Source organism: Balaenoptera ricei, chromosome 10, assembly GCF_028023285.1.
Source record: "Balaenoptera ricei isolate mBalRic1 chromosome 10, mBalRic1.hap2, whole genome shotgun sequence".
Taxonomy (NCBI): domain Eukaryota; kingdom Metazoa; phylum Chordata; class Mammalia; order Artiodactyla; family Balaenopteridae; genus Balaenoptera; species Balaenoptera ricei.
Window position 1 is genome coordinate 64,519,077 of NC_082648.1, and position 19,186 is coordinate 64,538,262.

General features: G+C 32.9%; 1 protein-coding gene across 3 annotated transcripts in view; it reads left to right on the forward strand.

Annotated features, from left to right (window-relative positions):
- The window catches only part of ZDHHC17 (zinc finger DHHC-type palmitoyltransferase 17), a 125,539-nt gene that overhangs the window by 41,521 nt on the left and 64,832 nt on the right, over positions 1 to 19,186 (forward strand). For all 3 annotated transcript variants that reach the window (XM_059936557.1, XM_059936555.1, XM_059936556.1), the window contains exons 4-8: positions 2,023 to 2,100; positions 2,697 to 2,841; positions 7,921 to 7,985; positions 8,640 to 8,802; positions 16,266 to 16,391. In XM_059936557.1, coding sequence (XP_059792540.1) covers positions 2,023 to 2,100; positions 2,697 to 2,841; positions 7,921 to 7,985; positions 8,640 to 8,802; positions 16,266 to 16,391 — 577 coding nt within the window. The remainder of the gene's footprint in view (positions 1 to 2,022; positions 2,101 to 2,696; positions 2,842 to 7,920; positions 7,986 to 8,639; positions 8,803 to 16,265; positions 16,392 to 19,186) is intronic.

Sequence of the window (19,186 nt, forward strand, 5' to 3'; positions counted from 1 at the left end):
ATACTGAATGGTTGAATGTTAAAATCAACGGGAGCATGAGAAGTTTAGAGACACTAGAATGAATCTGAACTTTAATAGAAGAGTTTGAATTATCACTATAATAATATTAAAATTTGGAGTAGTCACATTTTAAGATTACAGGGCACAAAGAAAACTAGTCTAGCTTTGTCAGCTGCTTGATTGCTTGCGTGTCACTAAAATGCCTATTGTGATGCTAAATAAACACTCACTTTCAGTGAGAATATAAGTTAGAAAACGACAGTTTTTCAGCAGCTTATATTGACTTTGAACCAGTGTTTCTGTTTACAGTCCAGCTTCTTATTACTTTCTTTTGAGGTGACTATTGCCTTTAATCCCTTAGCCTTTCTAGGGTTTTATAATATATTCTGGTTTGCTTCTCATTGGTGTTCTCCTCTGGAGACATTTGGGTTTTAGCTCTTTGCTTTTCATCTTTCAAGTATTTGTTGCTATCACTTGTTCATTGATATTCTCTTCTCAAAACCTAGGGATCATTAGTACCCGCAAGTACATTTCTTGATAATAACCATCTTGTAGTATTGCAAGGAGGCTTGAGTTTAAAAATAAGAATTATACAATCTTCTCAGAATTTTGTAGTTTGAACTAGGGTCTTAAAGCTACAAAAAATAACATGTTATAAAAATATAGTAATTTTCTTCCAGAGGTTTACAATGAAAAGGTGATAGAAGTTACTCTTCTTTATCATGCAGAAAAAAAAGTTCCCCTATCCTTGTTAAAAAAAAGTTGTACTTTAGAACTAGTTTGGAAATCACTCATTGCCATAGTCCTAGCAAGGATCTGAAATGTGAGTAAAAATACGTCTCAGGAACACAGATATATTAACTATAGAGAAGGTAATAAAATTGCTTAAAAAAACTTTCTAGTTGGAATTTTAAAGAAAATATTTCCTATCAAAGCTGTTCTTTGGCTGTGCTATACTTCTCTTTGGGCTCAAAAAATCATTTTCAATTATTGCATTAATGTCTACTGGGTACCTTAAGAAACAGTTTAGGAGCATTTGAATGTTTGTGTTCAGACTGTCTGATATTTTGGACTGGAAATATTTTAGTCTAGAAATATTTTAAGTTACTTCAAGCTGTATGATAGAGTGGAATTGGGCCCTTCATTGCATAATGCTTTAAAAGTACCAACTTAAATATATAAAGCAGAAAGTATCTGAATCAAGCTTGTAAGTATTGAATATATTAAATGTTTGGAACTCTGAGCATTAAGAGTGAATGCATTAGTGATCTAAAGCAGTAATCACTTAGAACAGTTTAAGAACCTCAATATATACATATATCAAACATTTGCCATCAAATGCCTTGAAATCATTTGTATTCAAGATTCATTGCATTGATCAGTTCCAAAACAAGCATTATATAAGCAGCTAGGTCCTGTTCATTTCAGAGAATATCAAGATGTTATGACATTAATATAGTAAGAAATGAGGTTGCTCTTTCTTTTTAAAGCAACACAGCTTTAAAAGCATAACAAATAAGGCATCATAACAAATAAGGTATTATGTTATACTTTACAATGTATAAAACTCTTTCACATATGTTGTTTGATTTAATCTATAGTAATCTTGTGAGGAAAGTCAAGCTGAGCTTAAAAAGCCGAGCTTCTACCCATGGTAGGCTATGTGTCTGGCCTGCTCTACAGCTGTTGTAATTCCAAAATTCTACCTGATGCTGCTGTGGGATCCAAATCTTTGTGGTTCTCTGACTGCCTTCTTTTTTATGTGATTGTTATTTGGCTTTGCTATTCTTTATTGTAATTTAAAAAAATTACTTTTCTTTTACTTCTGGAACAAAAGAGAGTGATAAGTTTGATGTAAAATTCTCCTAATATATTTTAAAAACTCACAAAAGATGGTTTATTGTCAAAGGCATAAACTAGCATGAGATCTAAAATGAAAAACATTTATTTCTTTATTTTTTGTACAGTTTCTTAAAATTGAAAATGAAAGTTGTCTTAATTATTTAAAATTTTGTCTTATAGATACTATATTTCGAAAGGTGCTATTGTGGATCAACTTGGAGGAGACCTAAATTCAACTCCATTGCACTGGGCCACAAGGTTTAAATTTACTTCTGGATTTTTTTTTTTTTCCCTTTGGTTCCTTTAGCACTCTATAACTAAGTAACTTTAAAAAAAATATGCGGAAATGAATGGGAGAACTTGTTATGCCAGTAATTAATATCAATAATGTGCTAACGTATTGCTGTCCAGTGTTACCTGCATTGGAAGCAAAGTTTATTGTCCAAAGTCTCCTTAAGGAATTAACCATGCTGATATTAATCCAGTTAATTATAAGATGGAGTTAAACTTTGGAATACTTTTGCAGCCTACATATGTTTACAATGAAAGAAGTATCTAGTTCATGGGACAATTAAGGACATATTGGAATAAGATTAATAGAATATAGTAACTAATTATTACATATTTAAAGAAGTTATGAGTATCTATAAATTTTCAAAGACCATTTATACCAGTTAAGACTTAAGAACATAAAATCCTAAATGTGTCTTGACATAGACCTATTTTAAAATAACGTAAAATCAGATTTGTGTAATCTTTTCCACCATTACCCTATTTTTTAAAAAAAGATCTTTCCAGAGTTTCTTGTTTGAAATAACTTTATATATTTAGGTGTTTATTCTTCTACGTTTTAGACAAGGCCATCTATCTATGGTCGTGCAACTAATGAAATATGGTGCAGATCCTTCGTTAATTGACGGAGAAGGATGTAGCTGTATTCATTTGGCTGCCCAGTTTGGACATACCTCAATTGTTGCTTATCTCATAGCAAAAGGACAGGTAAAAAAAAGTCACAATGGGGTAGATTTTAATGAGACATTCTTCATGGTTTAAATACCTAATATCATTGGTGTTAACAAGTATAACAGTCTAGTGATATTTAAATAGTACTTTCTGATGGATGAAGAGAATAAATAAATATATAATTAGTTTGATATTAAGCTGTTTAATGTAGTTAACATAAAAATATGAAAACCAGTTATGATCCAGATAATGATCCATTAAGTTGGGTTCTTTTAATTTCCAGTAGTGATAGAGATAAATTCCAGAAAGTAAGGGAGAAAATTTAAATATCTATTTTTTTCCCTCAATTACGTCTTTTGAATATATCATCTGAATTCATTTAAACTTTTTTGAAAATATTACTGGTTATTTTCTGTATTAAGTCCCTCTCGATAGATTCCTTAAGTCATTTTCTCTGTTTCTGCTATATAAAATACTGCTTCTTACATGTCAGAAAAATTCTCATGATTTAAGTGATTCTTCCTGATTTCTCCTGAATATGTAGTGACTATAATCATATTAAATATTATCAGTTTCTGTGTACCATGATTTTCATTTGTTTCAATAACAGATGTTTTTTGTTAAAAGTAATATCACTCAGTTTTTCTTTCATGAGTTTTCTCTGGTTGTACTTAAACATTAGTTTTATAGCTAAGGATCTTATCATAAGAGAAAGACAAATGATTTTAATTCAGTGCTATTAACATGTATTTGTTATTTTAATTTAAAATATTAGATTTAGAATTTGAATAGTATTTATTTCATGAATCCTTTAAGGTATTTGCTGTTGGCAGTGCCGGTCAGTGACAGTTGTGTGTTGTACACTATTGCTAAGGAGAAGAGGCATAGACTGGTAAAATTAATTGCTGGAAGGAGGAGTTTATTATCCACTACTGTGTGAACAGACTACCCCCTAAATATAATGGCTTTAGAACACAACCAACCATTGTATTTCACAATTCTGTGGGTTGACTGGGCTTGGCTGGGTGGTTCCTCTTGTGATAACGGCAGGGGACTGCAGTCATCTGGGGGCTCAACTGGGCTGGAGGATGGCTCACTTGCATACCTTATATCTTGATAGGAATGGCTAAAAGGCTGGGCTCAGTTGACAGCTAGGCCTCTCTCTTTTTCTCCATGCAGTCTTAGAACTTCTCCTTCTCCACGATACCCCTCCATGTGGTCTCTCTAGCAGGGAAGCCAGACTTCTTACATGGTGGCTCAGAGTGCCCAAAAGAGCAAGAGCAGAAGCTGTCTGACTTTTCTAAGGGTTTTGAACTGGCATAACAACATTTCTGCTCCATTCTGTCAGTTAAAACAAGTAACAGTGCCAGCGCATGTTCATTGAGGGAGCACAAGGGCGTGAATACTGGGAAGGGAGGTTTATTGGGGGCCATCTTTGGAGACCAGCTACCACAGGGGATCATCTTTGTTCTCCTACGGTTCCTTCTAGACTGGCAGTTGAAGCAGTAGATGGCGCTGTTGCACGTGACATTGTCTTCAGTGGCCTTCTGTATTACAGATATAAGTTTACAATACATATTCACTTTTTTTCTTCCAGTTTTTAACTGGGTAGGAAAAGTGGTGTAAAGTTTTCACTATTTTTGTTAGCTTATTGATTTTGGAGTTTGGATGTTTCAGTAATCATTTTAACTCTGGCATAGCATGTAGGCTATAAAATTCTTCAAGGGCAGAGATTTTTGTCACAGTACCTTTTGTGCAGTAAATGCATGATAAGGTTAATAAATGTCTGACAAGTAATTAGTTTTCTTTTTCATGAGTAAGAGTTTTTTTTTTTTCTGCCTAGAAAAGTAACACATACTTATTGTAAAATATTCAAACATAATAGAAGAGTATGACTTAGAGAATGAAATCCCACCTCTTCCTTTACCTCCTCTCCCCACTGAGATCACTTCCTTTAACAGTTTAGTATATATTTTTCCAGACTTTTTTTCAATCTATATGCTAAAATATTGTAAAAGAAAACCACTCTAATGTGCATTACATTATACTTGAAATGGATACCAAAGTCCTTCTCTGGCCTATAGAACCATGTGTGGTCTAGCCCTGGATACCTCTGATTTCATCTTCTGTCATCTCCCCCTCACTACTGTTTTAACCACACCCGTCTTCTTGCTGTTCGTTGAACAGCTCTGGTAAGCTTTTGTCTTAGGGCCTTTGTGCTTGCTCTTTTCTTCTGCTTGGTAATTCTTTCCTCAGTCACACAGTTCTCTTTTTCTCTCTCACTTTAATCAGATGTTTGCTCAATTTTTATTAGTTCTGATAAGCTCCCAATTATAAGCAGTAATAAAATTAGTGTATTTCTAATTTCTTCGTTCTCTTCCCTGTCTTACATTGACATTAGTCAATGATACTGTTTTTCTTAGTGTTAACTTGTTCTGATAAATTTCTATTACTTGATTTTTCAGCTTTAAATAATATCCTTTGACTCATAGCTATTACAGATTAGGCACTCATTATACTTTCTTGTCAGCCTTTTTCCATTCCCCCCCCCATTTTTGGTTAATTTTATCAAATTTACATTCTTAGGGCCTGTAACATTTCCATTCAGTTTGTCATTCTATTCTTCACAATTGTTTCATGTTAGTTATACTGTAAAATATATTCAGTGCTCACTACCAATTCTTTTGGATGGTTTTCAGGAAAAAAAGGGGAAAATACTAAGTAATGGAGCCCTGTTGATCATGGAATTCCCATAACCTTTTGATCTGGGCTTGTTAATTCTTCCTAATAGAGAATACTCATACGTCCAGGCTGAACTTGGAAAAGAAGTACCAAGTTTTAAATCCCGACCCAAAGAAAGAAAAGGTTGAATTTCATTTTTCTTTTAGTACTCTAGAGATGTGGTATAATCTTACATTTTTTATTTTACTTATTAATATTTTAAATACTGTCACTTTTTAAAAAGAATATAAAAAGGCAACTAAAAAGGAAGAAGAAACTTAAACATAAGAATTTACATGTTTGTTTTAATTGGACATCAAATTTAGTTGAGCTTTCTTCAAACTAGGGCAGTGAAGGAAGTAAAATAAGTGACAGAACTTAACTCTCACATAAGAAATAAGGAAGTATGTCATTTCTTCAGAGAAGATTTTTTTTTTAAGATTTTTATTGGAAAAAAATCAACATGTATAATGTAAATATTGAGTGAGGTTACATGAGATGTTCCCAACAACACGTAAAATAAATTTAGAAATAGATTTGTAGTGATAAGGCATAACATTCGACTACAGTTTTTATGAAAGAGACTAAAACTAATGATGTCCAAGGATATGTGTTGTCACTTGTCAATGTGGTGGTTCTCAGCATTTTTTCTGCCTCAGTACATTTGGATATTTGAGACATACTCCCATCAGTAAGAGTGGCTTACAGAGAACTGCTACACAGAGTTATGAAGTGTTTTATAGTGTACTCACTATAACTCTGTCCTCTCTCCACTGACTGGTAAATTAGATAACATAACTTGGATAAGATCTGCTGGTTTAATGTAATCCAGGAATGGGAGATGGGGAAGGGAAGAAGAGGAAACTTAATATTTATTGAATGTCTGTTATGTTCCAGGCTATGGAATTAGTTTGCTTTACACATATTATTCCATTTAATCCTCACAGGGGTTTTATGAAGCCATTATTTGTATTCAAATTTGTAGGTGGGAAAGCTGAGGTTCAGAGAATTAAAGTATTTTTGCCAATTTTATAGTTATTAAGTGGTAGAGCTAGGAATTCAAAATCATGTCTGTCTTATTCTAAAGCCCATGCCTTTCCCAAGCCTAGAAGAGTAGATAGATAAACATGTCTTTTCATTTAACAAATGTTTTTTGATTATCTACTCTTCTGGGCACTGAGAATACAAAGATGAATTTAAAATAATTTCTATCTTCAGAGAAGTCCTGTTCTAGTTAATGAGACAGGTGCCTCAGGCAGATTGGAGTGGATCAGGAGAAGGAATTTTAGGAAAGTGAAACTGATAGAATCCCTGATACATCAGCATGTCTTGAAAGGAGATTTAGGTAACTTGAGAAGAGTTTTGGTTGAACAGGTAGTAGTTTTAATTCTGATTTGCTAAAAAGAAAGAAAAAGAAAACTAAGGAAAAGGGAGAAAAAATGCAGTACCAAGGAAAGCAAAAAAGTTGGGTAGGAGAGGAAAGTAATCATGGTTTACTACATACCTTGTTGGGAATAGTATTCATATATATTTATAATAATGTAAATATCAAATATTTGTAGAACTAGAATTACAATAGATCTTTTCAGAGGAAAGAGTAGGAAAGGTGCATATTTGTGATGGGACAGTGAGAAGAAAGAGAGAATTTGCCATTTTACATATTGAGGATATGTAAAATATGCATATTTAGGATAATGCCTAAAGCTGAAAAATCAAAAAGTAGCAATTCAGGTATCTTATTTTAAAGATGTGGAGGTAAAGACCAAAGTAATGAGCTAATAAAAAAAGTGAAAATGGTGGGGAGTAAGACTGAGGATTGCTTTATTACCTTGCTTTTTCACCACAAACTTTGTAGAATTAGTTAATTCTAAAAATATTTATGTGTAGTGACATAGTGATAAAAAGCAAACAAACTTTTTTGAATCTGTTGAAGTTTATTGAATTTATTCTTTGTTTTAAAATGCCTAGGAATAAACAGGGTATTATTATTCCCTCCTATCATGAATTAGTATAAATAAGTTTTTCAGAGACATAAGTCATTTATTTAATCGATCCTTTGAGGGTGAAAGATCAAGAGTATGTCAAGATCTTTAAATGAAAACATTGAAAGGCTGAGTGAAGCATCTTAAAAGGGAAAACGAGAAATAGAAGTTAATTAAATATTGAATATATACTTGATATATGTCAATTAGATACTTATATCCACATTAATTAAAATATTCAGTGATAATAGTTTTATTTTAAAGTTAAGAAAGAAAAAGTTTCATAAATCACCCTTGATTGAGTGCTGTTATTATGTTGGCTTCTCCTGTGATGTGTAAATTATATTTTTCTCAGTAAATTTGGTAAGAACTTAGAAGTTTTTACTGTCTGACTTTCTTTTTACTATATCAGGATGTAGATATGATGGATCAGAATGGGATGACGCCTTTAATGTGGGCAGCTTATAGAACACATAGGTATGTAACCGTTTATAAAATACTTATTCAGATAATTTTCAGCATAATAAAATGTAAAATAAGTGATGAGAAAAAGCAATTAATGTTATACTTACTAATATTTAAAATTCTTATAATGAGTACATAGTATATAACATAAATTACCTTTTTGGATGTTTTGAGTTTCTATGTTTACCTTTATGTTGGTAATTGTAGTATCCTTAAGGTATTCTTCTTTTAACAATTTCCAAGAATGGAAGATGTTACCTTCTTTTTAAAAAGTGACTCATTTTTATGTGATTTGCATATTGGCAGGTTTAACATACTAATTAGTAAGTTGCCTTAAATCATTTTTGGAACAATCTAGATTTAAATTTAAATTTTTAATTGTTTAATTATATAGATATTAATGGCATTAATCCCTAGGTGAAAAATAATAAATGTCAGGACGAAGTGTGCTCTCTCTTCAGAGTAGTTTAGGTTATATGGTGTTGCATGTATTTAATACTTCATATTAAGAATGTTGTCTCATTACTCATTATAAAGTTGTTGAAAATAGGTTAGAATAGAAGTGTTCCAAGATGGAATGCAGCCACAATCAGTTTAGTATCTGTAATGATTTCTATAATTGAAATTAGGGTTGTTGTTGTTGTTGTGTTTTTTTTTCCTTTTCAGTGTGGATCCAACTAGATTGCTTTTAACATTCAATGTTTCAGTTAACCTTGGTGACAAGTATCACAAAAACACTGCTCTGCATTGGGCAGTACTAGCAGGGAATACCACAGTCATTAGTCTTCTTCTGGAAGCTGGAGCTAATGTCGATGCCCAGAATATCAAGGTAAAACTAGCCTGTATTGATTGTGCTTTGTGAAGTGTGGTTACCAAGATGGGAATTCCTTAATAAAACATAGGTTTTTTGACAGACTTTCAGAGGTGGAAGAAACTTCTCATTTAAGCTCAACCCTTTGCTTCCATGCAAGAATTTGTTTTGAAAGACTGATTTATTAACTTTCGTCTTTTTAGTATTGGAGTAATTTTCAGATTTTGGTGGCCTTTTCATTAGTGAATTCTTACTGACTTCTGGAAATTAAATTACATAATCTGTTTTTATAGCTGAATAGAATAGTTTTCTGGTTTCTTTAAGAAGATCATTGCAGAGAAGCACAAGTTTATATCACAAGTATGCATAATAACTTTTAGTAATTTTTTGACTTGGTCATTGATTGTCTCATTTTTTTAAAGGTCAAGACCTTTAAATTTGATAATCACCTTCATGATGTTTATAGGAGAACTCCTCTCCCCCAAATGCTGGACTAATCCAGGAAAAGTATACCAAAAAAGTATACAAAATTATCTAAGAGCAAAGCACAATTAACATTTACACTCTGAGCATTTAGAAATTTATCAACATTTTATGAATACCTGCAAGAAAATGCTATTGGTAGTCTTAAATTTTGGTTAACCATTCTCATTTTTAAAGCTTCAGGATCCACCATGTCTTCAGCAACAGACTCTTTCTGTGAAATGACTTAAAAGTTTTAAACATCATCTTTTAATAATGTGCATTCATAAATATCTTTGTGCCCGTTGACAAATTTTCTTTCATTTTGACTATAGACCGTAGTATTTTCTGAGTCATGCTTCTTAAATTTGTAAGGAATATGTGCTAATTAAATATGAAAGGAGTTCGAGTCATATAATAATCTAAAATGCCAATCAAAAAGTAGGTTATCTCCTGCTGGATCAGGGCATCTTTTTATGTTGCAATGAATAGTTCTTCCTCTATTTGATTACTCTAAGAAGAGAAGGTTAAACTACTAAAATAAAATAGTTTAAATTTATTTACAATTATAACCAGTTTTTAGAAATGAGTCTAATTAGTTAAAAGTAAATATCAAATATCTTATTGGAAACTGTAAGAAATTGAGAAAACCATGTCTTTTCTTTTTCTTTTTTTTAAATTTCAAGTCTTCGTGTCTTTACCCAAAGTGATCAGAATGGTCTAGTATCTGCTAGTAAATGTATGGAAAGAGGAAAGTCAACTTACCATAGTGCCTGACATGTGATGGGCGCTCTAAGTATTTGTTGACTGACTGAAGATCCGTGTAGTCTTGAGCTTTACCTCTAAGCTAGTTTTCATGACTATGCTAGCATACCTCTCTGCCACTTCTGAAATCGTAGAGAGAAATTTTTGCTTTTCCAAACATTTTTAAATAGGAAGTTCTGAAAAGTTCATAACACTGTGATTAGTAAATTAGGCTGACCCCATGGCCTAAAGTATAAGAAAGGAGGAGTTTGACTAAACCTGACCAATATCCCCATGAGAAAAAATTAATGAGATGACCTTATGTTTTATTATCTGAATTGCTTTAGAGTGTTATTTTTTCATCTCTTAGCTACTAGATAGCCATTCCTAAAGTGAGTCATGCCCCAGGAATACATTTCCAGTATTTAGTGTTATATTTTTGAAAAAATAGAACCAATTTCACTACAGCAAATAGTGAGTCTCCATAGACTTCGCAAAAGTCATATAAATATATTGAAATTACATTTGTACCAAAGAATTATTATGACAAGATTACTGCACCGTTTTGGAATTTGAAACTAGTAGTGTATATTTTCAGAACATTTAAAAATATCTTTTCTTACCATATAAAATTTTAGATAACTTCTCTTCATTCATGAACTTTAAGTATTTGAGGTGTGGTTTGTAAGTTTAATGTCTTTTCAACTTGTACTCCACATTAACCATTGTATAAACTTTTGATTAGTCTTAGTAAAAGAAATAATCTATAATGAATTTCAACAGAAAGGTAATGGTAAGAATGGAGATAGTTGAACTGATTGAAATGGTTCAGACCTTGTATTTTTTAATGTTTTATAGGCTCAGCACATGAATTATTTGGTACCAAGATGGGATAAACTGGAATGCAGCTTCCTTAACTAGTACAGTTCATGTGACTACGTTCCAGAGTCTATTGTGTCAAATAATTGAGCTACTTATTGTACCTGTAGAACTTTTACTGAAACACATCTATTTTTTTTTTTGGTTACTTTCTTTTTATTAATGTTTTAATTTTATCTGACTGTATCATCAAGGTTGGCCATTGACAAAAAGAAGTTATTTTAAATATAATTCCTTGCTAGCTCTGGAGTAACATTTTTTTTTAACTTTTTATGAGGTATAATTGGTATATAACATTATACAACTTTCAGGTGTACAACATAATGATTTGACATCTGTACACATTGCAAAATGACCAACAAGTCCAGTCAACATCCATCACCATACACAGTCACAAAATTTTCTTTTTTCTTGTGATGCAAACCCTCAAGCTTTGCTCTTAGCAACTTCTGAATATGCACTATAGTATTATTATTTTTTTTTTTTAATAATTTTTTTTTTTTTGGCTGCACTGGGTCTTATTTATAGTGTGCGGGATCTTTGTTGCGGCACGCGGACTCTCTTAGTTGCGGCATGCGGACTCTCTTAGTTGCGGCATGCGGACTCTCTTAGTTGCAGCAGGCAGGCTTCTTAGTTGCGGTGTATGGACTCTTAGTTGCGGTGTGCGGACTCTTAATTGTGGCATGCAAACTCCTAGTTACGGCATGCGTGCGGGATCTAGTTTCCCGACCAGGGGTCGAACCGGGGCCCCCTGCATTGGGAGCATGGAGTCTTACCCACTGGACCACCAAGGAAGTACCTGCACTATAGTATTATTAACTATAGTTGCCATTATGTACATTACATCCTCGTGACTTATTTCTTTTAGAACTGGAAGTTTGTACCTTTGACCCCCTTCACTAATCTTCCTCACCCCCCACAGTGCACTGCCTACCTCTGACAATCACCAATCTGTTCTCTGTATTTATGAGCTTGAGTTTTGTTGTTGTTGTTATTTGTTTATTTTTTTGTTTAGATTCCACATATAAGTGATATCATATGGTATTTGTTTTTCTCTGTTTGACTTATTTGGAGTGACATTGTTTTTAAAGGAAATAAAGTCTAAGGAGTTGCTTCAGTTGCTCAGGGAACATTTATACTTTCAGAGTAAAAATAATCTTTTTTAACCACACTGGTGAAAAAGTAGATTTTTGTTTAAAAATGTACTTTTAATGTAATTAAAAGGATGAAATAAGTATCAAATACCTTTTCTACTGGAATCTGGCTGATTCCTAATATACTGAAGTCTAGTTATCACCTTCTAGTGGAAACCATTCATTCTTTCAACAGATATTTGTTTAATGCTGGGGAGTCAGTGTTTAAGATAGATGAAGTCCCTATTCTGTCAGAACTTATACTGTATTGAGGAAATGGACAATAAGTAAATTAAAAACACATACACATAGGCAAATGTGGTCATGACGAGGGCTAAGGGGGTCACATCAGATGAGAGTGATTTGTGAATGCCTCTGAGATGACATTTGCTTTGAGACTTGTCTGATGAGGGATCAGTTATGCAAAGATACATGGGAAAAACCTTTCCATGTAGAACAGCGGTCCCCAACCTTTTTGGCACCAGGGAACAGTTTTGTGGAAGACAGTTTTTCCACGGACTGGGGTGGGGGGCAATAAATGTAATTCAAGTGCATTACGTTTATTGTGCACTTTATTTTTATTATTATTACATTGTAATATATGATGAAATAATTTTACAACTCACCATAATGCCGACAGGAGGCAGAGCTCAGGCGGTAATGCAAGCGATGGAGAGCGGCTGTAAATACAGATGAAACTTCACTTGCTTGCCTGCCGCTCACTACCTGCTGTGCGGCCCGGTTCCTAACAGGCCACAGACCAGTACTGGCCCGGGAGTTGGGGACCCCTGATGTAGAGGAACCTACAAATGCAAGTCCCAAGGCCAGGAATAAGCTTGCCATGTTAGAGGTGTAGAAATGACAGCTTTGACCAAGCAGTGAGACACTGAGAGAGAGAGACAGGTACAAGGCCATGATAAGGAACTTTAATTGTATTCTCAGTCATGAGAAATAGTTGGAAGGATTTATGTAGAATGGTTATATAATCTTTGTGTTTTTAATATTTTTTAAAAAATTACTTTGGTATTTGGAGAATGTATTGAAGAATTAAGAAAATGGAAGGGATAGATGCAGATCAGTTAGGCTTTCATAATAAATCAGGCAAGTGATGATGTTAGTTTAGCCTATGATTGTAGAAGTAGTGATGGAGTGAAATGAATGGATTTGGAAATGATAGTTTAGAGTAGAAAAGAAAAGGTAGATTAGAAATGAAGGTGAAAGAAAAAAACATCGATGACTTAGGTTTTGGTTTGAATAACTGAGTGTCTTGTGATATGTATTGAAGTTGTGAAGATAGAAGGAAACAGACTTTTTTGGGAATGAAGGCAATAGAAATTGGTTCTGTTTTAGTCATATATAATTTGAGGTGGTGCGTTTTAGCTATGTGAAATGTCAAGCTAATTAAGTAAACTTAATTTTGAAAGTGAAAAATTCATTAATAAAAAAAAAAAACCAACCTAGATTGTTTGTCCTAGAATTTGACAAAGTTGATTCATAGCTGTGTATTTTTCCATTTTTCATTTTAAGTCTTGAGAAAGAAAGTCTGGTTGATAATCATAAATTGTACCAAGATGGAACCTGTAAATCTGGATATGGCTTTAATAGCTAGTAAAAGTTACATTCTTCAAAGAATATGAAAAATTATACTTAGTTATAATATTTATTGATTGGCCCTATTTCTTCTAAAATAGCTATTTCCTAAATAAAATTAAGCTTAAGTTTCTTAGAAATCTGTCTTTATATTAACTAGATATCCTTGTAAATTAGTTATTTGAGTAAGGGATTCAATTCTTTTAATATACAAATTATTCTTTTATCAAAATAAGAACTTATTTTGCAGACAATAAATATTAAATGATAGGTGACTTTAAAATGACTACTTTGATCCTTAGAAGGATTAGGAATGGCCATAAGCCCTTGATTAGAGGTTCTCAATCTGGGACCCAGCAGTGGATTTTGGTTAAGGGGTGGGTCCATGGACTTCTGAAATTGTTATAAATAAACTATCAGCACTTTTCTGGGGAGAGAGTCAATGTCTTTTCATCAGACATGACTTAAATGAGTTCAAAAACCATGGCCCCAGATACTGGTTACATAGAATAAATTCAAATCTTCTGAAGTAATAACAGTGAGGAGGGGGAGTGATTTGGGACACTAAGACTTTAAGAAAAATGACCTATGCAGTAATCCCTTTTCATGGTAGCATCTCATTTGTGAATTTAAAGAATATTTCACCCCCTTGCACATGATTTTGGTTGATAAATTTAGATGAATTGAGTTTGGGGAGGGCAGTTAATCTGAGTGCTGCCTACGCATTTATGATTTTTCTTTCTAAAGTTATCAAAGGACATAATTTTTAGCTTGTGCAAAATATAAAATTACTGAGCTTTGTTAATTAATATATTGAAAAACACTTACATGGTTTCTTGAAAAGAGGTAAGAAACTATTTTCAGAAAATACCTCTTAAGTACCCCACCTAGATGGTCTCCAAGGAAGAATTTTCCTTAGTTTTAATAATGAAGTTCCACCTCACTTAGGCAAAAAGTGATCTTCCACCTGCCACCTTCCATAATGTGTATCACACCAAAACCCCTGAAGAATTTCTTTTATTACCAGTTAGTTACATAGTCTATAAATACTCCATGATTCTTGTTATTACTGCTGTTGTTATTATCATTTACTATTTTGGCCGACACATGGAGTGTTCAAATATAGACTTGACTTGGAACCCTGGTTTTAGTATAATTCTTTAAATTAATTGCTTGTTTATTTTACCAGCTGAAAAAAAGAACTGTATAAAAGTAGTCAGATGACTAGAGGAGTAGTTGAAAGATTGCTTAAAGCTCCCTCCATCTTTTTATCTAGGCAATCCTTAGGTGTCACATGGCCCTCTAGTGGAAGGGATGCTCAGCTGGACCGAGGCAACTGCAGGATATTCTCTGGGAGTTGTTACCCAAGGGATTGCTTTTATTCAGGTAATCTTTTAGTTTGGATTAATTAGCTGGTTCTGACAACCTAGGTGACATAGAATTTTGGAATAGGTAAGGAGATATTTTAAAACAAATATCCCTATTTGTGGAAGACTCACCTAGATTAGCCCATTTCTTATTAAATACTATTGATCTTTTTATTAAAGAATTGGTTAGGCTTTTTGTTTTTATTGTTGTGTTGTTATTGTTGTTGCTCTTGGTGGTAGTGGTGTGTTTATTTTGTTGTTTGGTTCTTATTATTTTTCAGTGTTTTTTTTTTTAAATTAAATAAACTGTACTCCATACTTGATTAATAATTATCTCTCATAAGTAAGGAACCCAAGGCTCCTTATTTCTTTATTTTCATCCAGTTTTTTAAAATAAAATTTTAACATGTTTTTTCTTTTTTTAAAGTAATTTTCAATATTCATCCAGAATTCTTGAAATGTTGGTGAACAAAATTATTAATTTTACTTTTCTGTTTAAGGAAGGAGATAAAGAGTGGAGAATATTAAATAGAATAAAAATGTGGGTATCTAACTTGCAAAAGGAGAAATAAGATTTTAAATTAATAAAGGCAAAAAGAAGCATAGATCTAGAGTTGGAGACACTCATTTCTTGTTTCTTACTGCCTTTAAAACATTTTAGTTCTGTTATACTCTTTGGAATTCTTTTTCTTGCAGTTAAAGGGAGCTACAAGTCTATAATGTAAGTTTAACCATTTTTTGTTACTACCCGTGTTCTCTTTGGAAATTCCTGGATGGGTGAATGAATTTAACATGATCAAGAATACCAATATAACAGTAGAAGTGGAAGTTGACTTTTCTCTTTCTTCCCTGTTCTTTTCTTCAGACTTTGTTCATCACTGAAATTAAACTGAGAGGTTTCTGGCAGTTTGGTATTACAGCAGGATGGTTTGTAGCAATAACTATTACTAATGAAACCCTTAAAGAATATGAAATAACTGGATAAACTTAATGGTAGCCTCTGATCCAGCAGGTGCTAAAATACCTACTTTTTGATTACTCTCTAAGTTAAAATGCAAGCAAATATAGAATCTATAGAATAAGAGGTGTAAAAACATTTTCTGATTGAACCTTGAATGGGAACGTATAAGTAATATATGATTTAGAGTCTTTTAGTAATTGACTTTGCCAAATGTAAAAACAATGTTAATGAACTAATACTGCAGTCAATTTATTTTTGTGGAAGTGCTTTAAAAGTTAGTAAACAAAATATTCTGCTTTTCCTTTCATTTTTTTTAACGTGAATTTCTTCTGCTTATATTATCAGGGTGAATCAGCACTTGATTTGGCAAAGCAGAGAAAAAATGTGTGGATGATCAACCATTTGCAAGAGGCAAGGCAAGCAAAGGGATATGACAATCCATCTTTCCTTAGAAAGTTGAAAGCTGATAAGGTAAATTCATGACTGAAGATTTTCAATATATAGTCTTTTTAAGTACGATTCATAAGCATATTTTCTTAGCATGAATATTTACATTTACAGCCTTTAATCTTGGCATTGGCCAGTGTAATTTTTAAAACTTTATTTCACCCAAGTAAATAAAGGTAGATACCAAAGTTTAAGAAAGATGGTATATGTGAAATTGTTTAAATTTCCGTAGGCTACTAACATAAGCTTTAATGCATTAATTCAGCTGGCCTTTGTTAAGTAATAGAGAGATAATAAAAGTTTTTCCTGTTTAAGTGTATTTGTTAGTGTAGTAATCAATTGGGAAAAATCTTAGTCATATATATATATCTTTTTAAAAACTACTCACAACTCTAGCTATAGTTAATTTAAGCTTTTCATTCTTTTATAATATGTCATAACTTTTATTAGAAAGGGAGAAACTTATTATTCACTTCTCTTTAGAAAGTTCATTTTAGATCTTCCGTAAAACCTTCAATTTTTAACTGTATGACTATTGGCTCAGTTGCCTAATTGTATGATTTCAAAACTAAGAACATTTTCCCGAAAGACAGGTCTGTATTTCTTAAAAATTTATTTCCGTAAAAGGAAAAATTAGCTGACAGTTTTTTTGTATACCAAAATAGTTGACAAGGTATTTGCTAACTTGTCAGTAATCACAACTTGAATGGCATTAAGCCTTGGATATCATATGTGTCCTATTTAGGCTGCTCTAGTGGTAATACTGTTTGTATAAAGTTAACATTGATCTATCTGTTACTAGAACAAAATAAGTTTTGGGTAAAGGGAAATAGACTTGAGAGCATGCCTCATTTATTTGTAGGAGTTCAGACTTCCTTAATGAGCTGAAAAGTTCACTGGTCCATTACTTAGACTTCAGAAGAATTAGATTTATAGTTTATAAACTTGCCTATTATCAGTCCCATATTTGAGACTAAGGAGCAGTTTCTGCATGTCATGTCAACTTTTCATTTCACTATTAGATATGATATTAAAAATAGTTAATTATTTATTTACTTTGATGTTGCTCTGTCCTCTAGAATTCAGAGCAGTTTTGCTCAACACAGTAAAAAATGGCTAATTTCTCATAATAACTAGGCTACTAGTAAAAATGTCTTTTATTACTCTGGAAAACCCCATTGTCTTTATATGTTCATTTTGCTTAGTGTAAATATGCTAAAGGGTATTTTTTTAATGTATTGTCAGATGAAAATGACTTTGTAAATTCTAGATGTTTATTAATATATAAAGTTATTTATTATAGCAGTAATGAACTCTATATCAGGGTTATGTGTTCGGATATGGTTTCTTTTTAAAAGGCTGCCTCATTAAAAGTTTAGCACAATTTTATTAATATTTGTGTATATTATTGTGATCAGTTCAGAAATTGCATATTCCTGATTTTTTGGGTTTTGTTTTTTTGCATTAGTAGCTTTAAATATATTATGCATTCTAAAAAGGTCACTAGATAAAAATATATGATGGATTGGGGCTTTGTGTAATTAAGTATTTGTGTAGACTGTTCTCTTTCCATCTCACATTAGAAAAATTTAAATTATGAACATGACTTGGTTTGCTAGTCTGTGAAGTATGTTCTGTATTTAAAACTAAACAAGAAAACACCCAGGACTCAATAGCTTTTTACTAAAAATAAGTCATCCCAAAAGGGAAAAAAAGATATTTTTGGACAGTGATAGTAGACAGATATGAAAGGAGTCTTGATTTTAGAAAACTATTTTAAAAGCTGTTTGATTTTTAAGATTAGAAGATTTTAGGCAGATTTATGGTTAAATAAGTGTTACTTGCTTATTAATGAGTTAGAAAGAAATCTCTAAATCAGTGTCTCTCAGAATTTAAAAACCCACGATCCCTTTTGTTAACAGTGGAAATCTCACAGGTATTACTTTTTAATGTTGTTTATTGATTATGTGAGAATAAATGTGGGAAGATGGAGTAGATGTATTTTTTTCCCTATTCCTTCCTGCCAAGTACAACTAAAAAACCTGGACATTATGTACAAAACAAATATAGGAAGACTGAAGATGGAGAGAAGGTGGCAGAGCAGGTAGGGAGCTAAGGATCCAAAGAATGACATGGTGGTGAGTTCCCTGCGTTTTCTTTTTTTGCCTCATATTTCCCAGAAGAGGAACTGACAAAGCCAACAACCCAGAATCATGAATGGTACAGACAAAAAACGCTCCCCAAAAACCTGCTTTTTAGCCAAAGGACCACAAAAGAGGCAGCTTATTTAGCAAGATAGAAACTTTTAGAAAATAACTTTCTACTACAGCCAAACACAACAGAAAAAAACATGGCTCCACCCTGACTCACAACAGCAAAGGCCTAGACTTCCGCCCTTACCAGGCTATAATGATGTGCCCCAACTTCTCTCCTGGGGTGGTGTCAGGGAAGGTGGAGTGGAGAGTTGGGACTTTCATCCCCACTGGCTGTTAATGAGGTCCCATCCCCTGCTGTTATCAGTGGAGACCACATAGAAAACAGTAATGAGGCACTTGTAACCCTCCCAGTCAAGGAGATACCAGTAGAGGTATAGTGGAGAGCTGAAAGTCCCACCTTTGCCTGTCCGTAATGAGGAAACCCCTCCTCAGGTGTCAGTGAAGGCCCCCTTGGGATCCTGGACTTTCACCTCACCTGCCAGTAATGAGAAGATGTCTCACTTCCCTCCCCCTGCCTACATCAGAGGAATCCACATAAAAGAAAAGGTTTAAATAAGATCCAGTGTCTCATAATACCCGAAATGTCTAGGTTTCAAACAAAAA